Below are 12,433 nucleotides of genomic sequence, written 5' to 3'. Positions count from 1 at the left end.
GCGAGAGACACTTTCACGGGGGATTACGAGTGATTGTTACTGTTGCAGAACTCAGAGTGCATTTGTTGAAATAGTGTGAACGACATGGAAGAAGTACAGTAAGTTTAAACAGTGCAAAGAAGCACATTGGTGAAGTTGCTTTGTTTAGATCCGGAGTTTTATGAATGACTTGCAGCTGAGGAGAGCATCATGCAAATCATTATCAGATATTTGCAAAATAAGATTTGTATTAATTTTTTTTTTGTATACTTATGAATGAAAATTCGATGTCTACACTCAATCTAAGAACAAAAAAAAAAAAAAAAATCCTGTAACAATGTGGCAAATCAATCCCAATTCATTAGAGTTAGCACTTTAAATTCATACAGGAGGTTCAGAGAAATCTGTTGCTGCCATTCCTAAACGTTTACATCAGACCCGTGACTATATCACATATAGAAGATGAAAAGTGTTGCAGAAGTATTCATGGCAGCATAGGTGGAGACAGGACGCAGCAGAGAACGGAAACCTAAGGTTACACAGTCCAGTGATTGCAAAACGTCCTTATCCCAACTCCTGATCCAAAGGATATACCTTAATCTGGCAACGGCACAGGATTCCCCAGACGCCACTGGGGAAGTTTCCCGCGCTACAGATCCAGAAGCACATGAATCTAAAAAGCCTAATCCAAGGGTAAGCCTGACAGCCCATATGTTTCAAATAGTTACAGCGCTCATGAAATGTTGCCTTTTACAGGTCAGTAAAATGTGGCTGAGCACACTTTGTGTTGGTGACTTTAGCAGAGCAGCAGACGGAGCTTTCACAGTCTGATGATGGATGCGTCTGAGTGTGTATGTGCTTCTATTTTCTACGAATGATAACCTGTCGTAGGGAAGCACATGACTTAGCTGGTTGATTCTCCAATGGGGAAGGAGAGGCTGGGGGTGAGGGTCTCTCAGAGCTCCATCCACAGAGCATGATGCTGCCACCAAAAGAAAACTTTACATCTGCATGTGTTTTGATAAGTAAAATTTTTAAACCAGATTAATCACACTATAGCGCTGTGATTAATCACTATCGATCACCACGCTTAACTTTGTAAGCTTGAATTGTAAATGTAAAAAAAAAAAAAAAAAAAAAGCACGTTCTCACAAGAATGTTAGAGAAAACCTTTTCATTTCTCAAACCAGGGCAGGTTTTTACATTCAGGACGGTTTAAAAGAAGTCGCTTTGATTCAAACGTCATTTAGATACGTTGACTCTATGAACTGCCTTCATAAAGGCTTTGGTGGAAGGATAATAACTACAGACTACTAATTGATTTTATCCAAATGTCCAAATGTTGCTTTTTACAGTGAAATGTGCTGGAGAGCGCACTAGTCTGACCGTCCTCGCTCATCTTTTCCTCAAATGCAAATGACCGCGGTACAAGACCGCGCTTTTGTGACCTGAGTAACCCTCTGAAGGAGAGAAAGTTTTGGGTTAAATCGATCTGAATTATGTAATATTAATGCTTTAAACTTTTCAGATTAAACACATGCATCCATGGACTAACTTGCTGATGTTAACAGCCCTAGTTTGTGATACAAATTAAGAAAGGAAATAACATCTAGCTGGGGGATTTATTTATGTATTCATGTCATATTTTTTAGTCCTTCACATAAAGTCAGGTTTTATTGCCAGTCATTCCCCAGATATCGCAACTATCCCAGTAAAAGCTGATGAGCCTCCCCAAGATTCCAAGCAGGTGACCACCCCATTTTGTGTATTTCTAGAAGCGCCCCTGGATGTAGCATCAGCTTTGGCACACAGACATACAAAATACATCCAAACCGTGTCAAAGAACGATTTTCCCCCCTTTCTTTTTTTTTTTTTTTTTTTTTTACACGAACTTCCTTCCTTTGGTAAATTGTAGGCCAGGGGTGGCGGAAATACGTCAGTTATGTGGGTTTTCTGAAGCTCGAGTGCGTCTCTTAATTTCGGATGAAGGGAACGAGAAGGGAGGGAGAGGAGATTTTAATCACTCCTGTCGCTTTAAGGACACATATCAAAGCCTTGTTATGCGAATTGAAAATACCATGAGCCAGTGAGCCAACTGAGCAGCCAGGGGGACGGACTGGAGTGGATTTATAGGGGAAACTCAACATTATCTAAGCTGGAAGAGACCGCTTCATCGCCTTGTGGAGTTTGATTTCACTCTGGATGGTTGGTTTATTCGGACGGCTCGGGTCATTTTTTTTCCCCCCTTCCTTGGTGGAAATATTGCGCAGAAGTAGAGCTCTCTCAGACTTGGGATTCTTTACCCCCTGAAGCGAGGAGGAGGAATATCACTTAAAAACTCAACGCGTCGCGTGCGGGGATTATTCGCCACACTCGTACGTGTTGTTTCGGACGGATAGTATCCCGCGAGCTCCCTCTCTGTATCTGACAGCCCTGGATCATGGGTTGGGGTGGTGGAAAAGAACAACGGCCAGCGACATGATTCCTCTACGCTGTCTGCGGTACGCTGCGTGGTCAGGCTCGAACATCGCTGGCTATGGTTCCCGTGCAACAAAAGTTGCGAGGCGGCTGTAATGCGCGGATTTTTCCACAGTTTGCCCGTTTTGCACCTGCTTTTACGGACGCCGCGTCGACACTGTGCGGATTCGTGACGGAAAAAGCGTGCGGATCCGCGCCGCTTCGCCCGCTCCCTCGCCGACTGTGCGGGATATTTGAACATTTGCCTCGCCGTAGTGGAAATCGGGGAGGTTTGTACTCAAGGTCACTGAGTGTTTTCAGGCGTTATTTGCCTTCCCATCCACACTAGAGCGACACAGACGCCTTCGCGAACAAACACGCACACACACACACACACACAGATATACACACTCGAGCGCACGCGCACATGCTCGCGCACGCGTACTCGCGCACGCACGCGCGCGGCGCTATCCGCACATTATAGCGCAGCCTCTAATTCTCAGTCCAGTGTGTGTTATTTGTTATTATACGGTTCCGCGAGTCTGTGGGCGTGCACGTCCTGTGGAGTTTTTTTTTCTCTTCTTCTTCTTTTTTTTTTTTTTTTTTTCCTTTTTTCCCCCCGTTATTTTGACACTGCATGCAAGCTCTTTCCAATAACATGGATGGGAAACTGAAGCAGGGTCGGAGATGCCGGACCAAGCGGGAGAGGGTGCGGAGGTTGCGGGAGCCGGGGAGCAAAGACGCCCGCAGCCCCGAGCCCAACTCCTCCTGCTCTGACAGGGAGGGACAGAGTCCCGGGAGAGACGCCGCCTCCCCGGCCGCTAAAAAGACGCCTCACCCCGCAGCCGCCGCCAGAGCCCCGCGCCCCCCTCGGAGGAAGAGACGGGAGTCCAGCTCGCAGGAGGAAGATATCATTGATGGATTTGCTATTGCCAGCTTCATCAGCCTGGAACGACTGGAGGTAAGGAGGAGCTGTATCAGTTCCCTTTGTGTGTGTGTGTGTGTGTGTGTTTGTGTGTTTCTGGTCATCATCAGTGATGCTTATCGAAAAGTGCAGGGGGGAGGGGGGTCATTGAGGTTGAAGTCTGGTCTAATTTGTCATTTATTTCTTTCAAATGAGGCCGGGTAGAACCTTGACTCTTCGTGTCAGCTGATAGGCTGGATCATCTAATGGTTTGATGATGATTCCTCAGGGCTGCTGACAGCTGTGTGGGTCCATATCTGTTTGTTTGGGGGGCTTCCAGGTCTGTGCTGACATAAAAAGTAAAGGGGAAAAAAATGTTTTGCAGCTACAGCATCTGTCTGGTTCACTGAATCTTAGAAGTTTTGTGTGTGCTCTGTTAATTATTGACAGCATCTGTTATATTGAGGGGAAGAAAAAACAAACATGTTGTCCTGTCACTTTTGTCTGTGGCTGATGTGTTGCTTCACATTCTCATTCACTACCAGCTATCAGTGTGCTCTTGACATTGTGCCCTTTGATAAACTGCCTGCTGCGGGGTTCATCTGTTACAGCCTGATACACCATGTGCTGATAAGTCTGTTCCTATCATTACTCTCTGGTATGCTGGGTGTCAGAAAAGGAGGTTTCTCCTCCTGACACCTTTCACTGTTTATTCATCTGTTTGTTTTTTTATACTGCCATATTCTTTTGCTTCTTGGCATGTTTAAGGACAGCAATCCCATTTAGTGATGGTCATGAGCACTCCTGCTTCCTACATGCAGCTTAGTCAGATTTGCTCAACTGGTTGTCCACGCTCACGCTTCACTCAGTTGAAGCTGCATCATCCGTTTCCTACCTCCCATCAGTAAAGTTCAGCAGCAATGGGTCAGCAGTGGTTACATAGCTTTTTGAGTCAGAATGTACCAAGACATCTGTTAGTGACCAGAAAATACCTTTTTTCCCCCCCCTGAACACCCCAGACTGGGGACTGGCAAGTTGGAAACTCATTCTGGTTAGCGATTATGTCACCAGGTTGTAGCTACCATTTATGTGGAAGTTGATACTAAGTCAAGGCATTGGTTTATTTTTGGGGGGGCAAAATGAATCCACGTAGCAATAACAATATTACTCAAGTAAAAGAAAAAGGTACAGTTCAGTAAAACTATTCATATAAGTACCTTTTTTTCCCCAAAAAAGTTACTCAATGTAACAAGTACTACTCACTTTTGAACATAAACAACATCAGTAGGCTACTTGTTAACAAGCTTGAGGTGCTGTATTGGTGTTAGCTAGTCATCTTTTAGCTAACATTACCTTTATCTAGCAGCTTTACTCAACTCAGTCGGTTAGTTTGGGGAAAAAACTGTCCAAAGTTCTTTGTGTTTTGTTGGTTTGCTGTCATTATTCTAACACACACCTGAGCAGCTCTGCATAGCAGCAGCAGCAGGTGTCCTTCGATGCCGCACAGGAAAAATCCTGCACTTTGCGATAGCGGGGGGCGTGTGGGCGATAACATCTTAGCGCTCATGTTGCGTTTAAAGGTGGCTCGGAAAAGCAGATTACAATGTGTTAACAACGGATTACACACTTTTAACTGCTGACAAAGTGACAGAAGCCACAGATGTGGGAATTGCGGAAGCCTTTACTGTATCAAATCGATATAGGAATAACAGAGAGTTGGCCACTTTAAGGTAAAAACAACAAACAGCTTCCAGTCCAGGGGGGGCACAGATGACTGTGGGCGGGCAATGGCCGCCAATGCCTGCCCATTCGCCGTGGGCCTGGTCAAAGGTAAATATTTTTAGCATTAAAACAAAGCCAAATAAGTCTTTGAAGCTCTTTACAAAGAGACCGTCATGTTTGACATGTTTCTGGTTTAATTCGGCTGCAAGTCAGAGAGAGAGAGCAGCACTTTAGCAAATAACAGGAAGGCTTAAAAAAATGCTGCACCACTGTTCTGTTTATCCTATTGAATTTTCAGTAAAAGTCTTTCATGGAACATTTTTGATTTATACGTATTGGAAGCCTTTTGAAAATCTCAAAGTTAAGGTAAGGATTCATACACAGAAAGCAGTGTTTTTGTAGTTCTAACCAAAATAAACCATTATCCAGTGCTCAAAACCATTTAAAATGTGAATTCTGTCATCAGTCAGTCTTTCTTTCACAATATTAACAATATTCCACAGTGACTGCTCTCTCATACTCATGACAATAATGCAACTGTTTCCCAGTTCCTGATGCAAATAGATGTAATGGGAAAAAGTTAGTGTTGGGATGTTGAAGATATGTAGTGGTGCACCAATTGACTGGCCAGTGACTAAAATCAGACAACTTGTCACTGATTTGTTCCGACCGGTGATCGGCAAAACAAAATTGGATTTAATTTAGCCTTTTAATGGCATCTGAATAACTTTTATAGCCCATATTTGTTAAATTTGAGTTTAAACAAAAAAGTTTACACGTAGCCATTAAAGAAAATCAGAGCTCCAAGTAGAGTATAAATCGGCATTCACCAGTAAAGCCTTTGTTGGTACGCCCTATATAAATGATAGGAAGTCCTGATTGTTTTGATGATTTACATCGATGCATCGTTTGATGTCCACAATGATAGACAAACTAAAGCATTTGTTTTCCCCCCAAATAACTTTGTTTCAATAGGTACGCCTTCACGCCGTGTTGTGTCGAGTATTTCTACCCTTTTGAGTTTTATGGACGCCACTTCTGGCTGAGAGAGAGACTTTAAAGTCAGACGCAGCGAAGTGCCTTTGACTGGCCCTGTCTGCTAGGACGCGGGTGAAATTCATGCTCTGTTGGTAATCTTCTTACGTCGGCTCTCATGCAGTTGTCATTTTAGTTTCCCCGAGTTTCACGCCAGCCGTGTACCTCGCTGCAGCAGAGATTGTGTCTCTGAATAGGTTTCTTCTGAGGGCTTTATCTTCAATTGAAAGGAGATACAGCACTGGCTGGCGCTGGGGGATGTGAAGCCAGATAATTATCCCGTTTCTGTTTTACACATTTACCAGCAATAATAGTTTTCTTAGTCAAGTGCTAAATCAGTGTTGAGTGAACACAGAGAGTAACAGTGCGCTCTGCTGTACATAGAAGCTTATGTTTCAAGGCTAAGCAAATGAGGCATGATATGGCTCTATGTGAAATGATACTTGCATCCCAGCTACTTGCTGGTAATTGGTCTGATTTGCATGCAAATGGAGTGCGCTTATTAAAGGTTGCTGCTGGATCCGGTGAAATTAAAATAAGCTTTTTAGCGCCCTTTGATTCGCGTGCGTGTGAGGGGGAGACGAAGCGAGCGCGTTCACTTTGTGCCGGCTTTCATCTCCCGTTTGCCGAACGCGACAAACGCCGCGTTTGTTTGCGCCGTATAGCGTGAGTGAAAACGCCCTTTAAAAAAATAAAACCGGAAAAAAAGTCTGCGTCCTCCGGAGGCACCGCATCATCGGCCGTGACTCATGCTTTCACCTGCTCGCTGCATGCTCGAGTGCAACTCATGACCTACACTACCTGCGCTAATTACCCATCAATTATGAGGAGGACACGGCAGCCGGGGAATAGCTTTGACCTATTGCATCACGCTCCAGTAAGCCAGCATGGCCACCGTTGAGCTGCTGTGTGCTGCTCTTAATCTCTCAAATATCATTGAGTTGTATTTATGGAGTTAAAGTGCAATGGCTTTTCTTTTCGTTCAGTTTTGTATTTACCTCGATGGTCAGTCACCTGGTGACTGATTGCCAGCCCTGGAGTGTTTATTTCTACGTGTAAAAGTCAGGGAACCTCCATCTTTAAACTTTAGACCAATACTTTTGTACTTTTTCTGGAAATTGCAGCAGGTGATGTGAACTTGGAGTTTTATCATGATATTTTGTGGTACTGCTGACGTTAAGAGCTATTTATTACTTCTTTTTTTAGGCAAGTGTATGGCATAGAAGTCACACCACACAAGCGCAAATACTACTTTTTACAAATATAGGCATACAGGGAAGTGGGATTTGTATGACTAATTCAGTCATTCAGTCATATTTTTTTAATTATTTATATTTATCAATACTACCATTGGACAAACAGTGGAGGAAATAGTTAAGCTATCAATCTTGACAGTTTTGGCTGGGGGTTAAACATTAATTTGAATTTATGGTGACAATGATGAATAAAAATTTCTCTCATCACATGAAATTTATCACGAGTAATAATAATCGGTACCATAAATCCCCATTCCTAAATCTCACTATTCTGTTATTAGTTTTTTTTTTTCCAATGATGATTCATATGTGGTCAAAGATGTGCCAGGAGCCTAAAAATATATTCACCTCTCAGGTCTTTGTACTACCCTCTCTCACTAGAAGGACGGTTTAGTATTCTTAAGCATTTTTGCAAGGTTGGAGCATGCAGAGAGAGAAATCTTTGAGCATTTTTCTTTGGCGTGACCATTCTCTCTAGATCACTCACAACATGATTCCACAAAACACATGTTCCAGTCCCGGTTCGGTTCACGTGCCTCCGAACATCGGCATTTCGTTGAGAACCGATGCTGGTTTCCTTCTGTTTTGGGAACCAAGCATGTGTTACACAACCTCTACGAACAGCAGAAGTGAGTAGCGAGAAGGTGGACCTTGATGCCCGTGCATGTTTCTTCTTTATGTACAGATATTCCTATATGTATCCATTTCTTTCTTTCTTTTTTTGTTATTGCGTGGTTATAATTCTAATTGAGTGCGACCGCAATCAGACTTATGTTTGTACAATTTACAACCCCAAGGCGACCCAAACGCGCAGAAGAACAGTGACGTCACCTGGCAGCGCAGTTTTTATGGAATATGTTTACGGAAATAGCATTGAATCCCTCTGACTATGGATCCCATTGTTTATTCAGCAATGGGAGCCGAAAAGATTGTCACAAGATCCTAACTTGTTAGTTATGGAAGCTAACAGAAAAGAACAACTAACAGTGATGGCCTTTTGAGGGACATTGACTGCACCGTCTGTAGAGAAGTCTGTCTGGATGTGTAGTCAGAGCCGAGAGTGGTGATTGTGATGTGATGTGCGTCAGTGGCGTAGACTTCCTTCATAATTTAATAATTATAATTTTCAGCACTTGTTTACATCTGGTCTGGCTTCTTTGACACGTCTCATGTCAATTGTGTAAATGTCGGATTAAATGCGACACGACAGTTCAGACTGCAGGCGCTTTGAAAACTATAAGATACACATCTGGAAGTGGTTCAAATCTGTTTTCTTTTTGGGGAGGAGGGATGAAAAGATCGTAATTGTGCCATTCAAACTGCCATGGAAAAGTCGGATATAGGGCGCACATAGGAAAATAAAAAGTCCAATTTGGATCACATCTGCCTGCTGTGTGAATATAGTCTTTTCTCTGAGTCGCCTTAAGGGACTGCTTAAGAGTTTACCACCTATAGAGTCCAAGAAGGTTTTCAGGGCATTTGGAAGAGAAACAGGCCCACATCATGACACCCCCTCCACACACACTCAACCTCATGGGACTCATGGGACTACTTAAGAGGACTAGGACTTGATATGCTTTTCCACATTCATCCTCTTAGTAGTATTGAACTTTAAAGTTGGACTTTACATCTTTCCTTAGAGTAAAACAAATCTCTCAGTGTCTGTGTATCTTTAAAGTCTGTGCAAGTTTTCAGAGTAACCTTTTCTCAACTATGTGTGTTTATCTGCAGATTATGGGTTTTTCTCTAAAGCACTTTGGCTCTAAAAGTCCTCTGTTCCTCCTTGTTGTTGGTATTTCATCTCTGCGCTGATGGGACTCAGGCAGTACAGTGGTCTCGCCTGCTCCCCCATAACCCATTTCATTGCAGCCCGGAGCAATTTATAGCCACAGCTGCATTTGATTACGTCGTGTTTATTTGCTTTGAATTCCCCGGCTTCACATAGGAAAGCCGCTTACTTACCTGTGCAAATTGACTGTACATGTACAGCCGTGGTAGTTTGTCACACTTTCTTGCACCGTTCAGAAAAAAATAAATAAATTAAAAAAAATGTTAGCGATGGTTCACGTGGAGGTATTCTGCTTCTGTTGGTTTCAGGAGTAGAGAAATGCACAGCTACTGATCCTCGGCAAGGTTTATGTGCCTCCTTTAAAAAATGTTGAGATGAGAGAAAATTTTACTGTCTGTGTACTGAAATTGCTCGGTGAACAACCTCCTTCTCCCCCCCAACCCACTGCAAAATAGCCTAAAGGGAACAATTTGGACCATGAATTAGAATGATCCACATTTGGGAGTTATTCCAGTTTCTGGAAGTGCAATTTCCTGGACACTTCCTGGATAGTTTGTCACCTTACAGCAGTGCTGTAAAATAATTACCAGCTGCAGCTTACAGCCTCCTAGTGGGTATCAAACAAGCGAGCGGATAATGGAAATGACACAATTATCCGTCTGTCACAGTATTAATAAGATGTTTTATTTGCTCCATTTGGTGCGTGTGTGACTCTGAAGTTGTAAATCTCCCCTCCCTCTCTAATCCTGCAATCCTTCTGTTCATCTGCCTCAACGTGAATTTACAGATTTGTTTGAGGTTCTTTTTTTAATCATCATAATAATAATTATTATCATTGTTATTCCACAGCATGATTTTACAAAATCACTTAAATGGGGATTTAAGTCGGACACTGTGGCGACATTAGGGACAGGGCGAGGTGTTCTTGCAGTAAACAAGCTCATAGTTCATGACTGTATTTAGGCTCTGTAGATAAAGACTTTTCTACCTCACGTCTGTGTTTGCCTACAGTTTTGCACACTAATCGTCATCTGCTCTTGGCAGCCATTCTGTGCACAATGGACAAATTAAGTCCTTTGCCCGAGGGGGAGCTTGGAAGTAGCTGTTTGAGAAACTGGGAGTTTCTGTTCCACTGTCTTCAGTCCATATGTTACCGCATGAATCCGCGGCGGCAGCGAACCTCTTTACGGGTGTGTTTTCTCAGATTTAATTAGGTGCTTTGAAGTCCTCCAGGGAGCAGATTTCCACCTGAAATACTGACACTGTTGTTAGCACGCAGATAACACCACTTGTTAGCTATTATCTATCATCACAGTTCAGCTTGCACTCAGCAGATGACAGTTCAAGTAAGAACATTACCTTTTTAGATGAAAGACATAGTGGGGAGAAACGTTTATTGATGCCCCGGGTGACGGTGTGTAAAAAGTGTCAAAATACAGCTTTCACTGCGGTGGTGTAATCTCACAGTTCTTCTTTTTTTTAGTCAGTGGAGAGAGAAAAAAAGTGAAACTTAGGCAACTGCAGTTATTGATATTTTGATAACAACTAGAATTGGATATTTGGTCCGGCTTCAATAACCGTCAGTAATTTTTTTTCTTTGGGCTTCTATTTCTCTTATTGTGCTTGCAATTAGTTTTTTATGTTTGAGTTATTATTTGGTGTTTTTTGAAGTGCTTATTATTTATGTAGCATTTAAATGTGCTATATTAAGGAAACAACTTGCGCAAATGTAAATGAGTGTCACTCATGATTAGCTACCTAGCAAGGACAAGATGTTAGTTGTTAGTTGTAGTTGGTCACTTGGCTCATGGTGTGGAAAACTGATGATAATGTGGAAAAACACATAAAGCCTGCTAAGCATGGTGGATGATGTGTAATGTTCCTTTTCCAAATGCGCTGGAAGCCTAGAAGGAGTACGCAGCTTCGCATAACTACAGTTTAAAAAACAAACAAACAAAACAAAACAAAAACAAATTGGGACTGAAAGTCGGCATCCTGTTGAAGTAAAAAATGAATTCAGTCTGGGGCGTTCCACAAATCATTACCACCTGTTCTGATAAATGAGGCTGGCACATTACACGTCATCTCGGCCATACCCGCGCTCAAGCTAAAGGTGGCGCCGTTTCGAGCTGTTCGGGTTACAGACGCTTTAAAACAGCCTGAAAAATCCAATAATTTCACACCTTCTCCCCCTCCCCTTCTCCCCCACAGTCTGTATAGCGTTTCTTCGCTGATTGCCACTTGAGGACAAACTGGTCACAGCCACTCCGATCCTCGGCCGCCCGCCTCGCTGTACTGAGATGTCTTGCCTTTCATGGTGAGGCAGCAGATTTGTTGCAGGGGTTGCAGCAATCTTGCTTCGCGTTCTCACTCTTCCCCCCCCGACAGTGATAGCGCTGTGCATCATATGCCGCCGCTGACAAACAACTCCGGCTTTAATTAACAAGGCAGCCCCCCCCTGAGGCTGGGGCTGCTCATTGGCTGACGCATCCCACAGAGAGAGCTTTCTTAATGCTAGTGGGACGTCCCCGGGCCCCAGCTCTCTCTCTAACTGTCACACGCTGTAGGCAACAGCACGGTTGATAAATGCACGGTCACATTCACAGGCCTTCCCTCTCTCTTTCTCTCAAATCCACAGTCAACATTGGACTTCCTCCGTGCTTCTGTTCAAGCCATCGACCAGTGACCTAAATATAGCCACTCAAGAAAGGATCTAGTGTGTTGTGAACGTGTGAGGATGTGGATATGGAAGCACGACTATCACTTACAGCTAAACCTCGCTGTGAAAATGTGGGAGCCTCAGTCCATGTTTCTTTTTTGTTGTTTTTTTTTGTCTGGGTTTGCTTTTTATTTGCCATATTTCAAACATATTTTCTGAGAACAGTCTTTTTTCTTTTAAAGCTGATTGAAAGGTCAAAATTCATCTCAGCCACAAATGATGAAAATGAAAATAATAGTAATAGAAAAATCCTTTGAGAACTTTTTGGCTCACTCCAAGTTATTTTGGAGCACATGTATAAACCTCACCTCTGACATGTAGCACTGCTTTGAAATATCAAATATTGTGACCACAGGTTTCAGTGAAAACTGTTAGGAGTTTAAGTGACAAGCCAACAGAATGCAGTGAATAATTGTGTAATAGAAGGAAAACGGTGCATTGCTTTCAGAGCTCTTGGTGAATTAATCAAAAAATCTGAAAAGTGTGGCATTCAACAATTATAACAACAATTTGGTGCAGTCTTTTGACATTTGTTTTTGCCAGCTTTGCACATCAGGGAGATGGAATTTTTA

General features: G+C 42.9%; 1 protein-coding gene across 9 annotated transcripts in view; it reads left to right on the top strand.

Moving 5' to 3' along the window:
- The first annotated feature begins 2,025 nt into the window (after positions 1 to 2,025).
- Positions 2,026 to 12,433, top strand: part of fbrsl1 (fibrosin-like 1) — a 348,347-nt gene continuing 337,939 nt past the window's right edge. For 5 of the 9 annotated variants that reach the window (XM_044112688.1, XM_044112686.1, XM_044112691.1 and 2 more), the window contains exon 1: positions 2,027 to 3,397. In XM_044112688.1, the coding sequence (XP_043968623.1) occupies positions 3,074 to 3,397 (324 nt within the window). In that variant the 5' untranslated portion in view covers positions 2,027 to 3,073. Of the gene's footprint in view, positions 3,398 to 12,433 lie in introns of all 9 variants that reach the window. The other 4 variants (XM_044112685.1, XM_044112683.1, XM_044112692.1 and 1 more) reach the window with 2 other exon arrangements.

The sequence above is a fragment of the Gambusia affinis genome, linkage group LG03 (genome assembly GCF_019740435.1).
Source record: "Gambusia affinis linkage group LG03, SWU_Gaff_1.0, whole genome shotgun sequence".
In the NCBI taxonomy this organism is placed as follows: domain Eukaryota; kingdom Metazoa; phylum Chordata; class Actinopteri; order Cyprinodontiformes; family Poeciliidae; genus Gambusia; species Gambusia affinis.
This window is presented reverse-complemented; position numbering and strand designations above follow the sequence as displayed.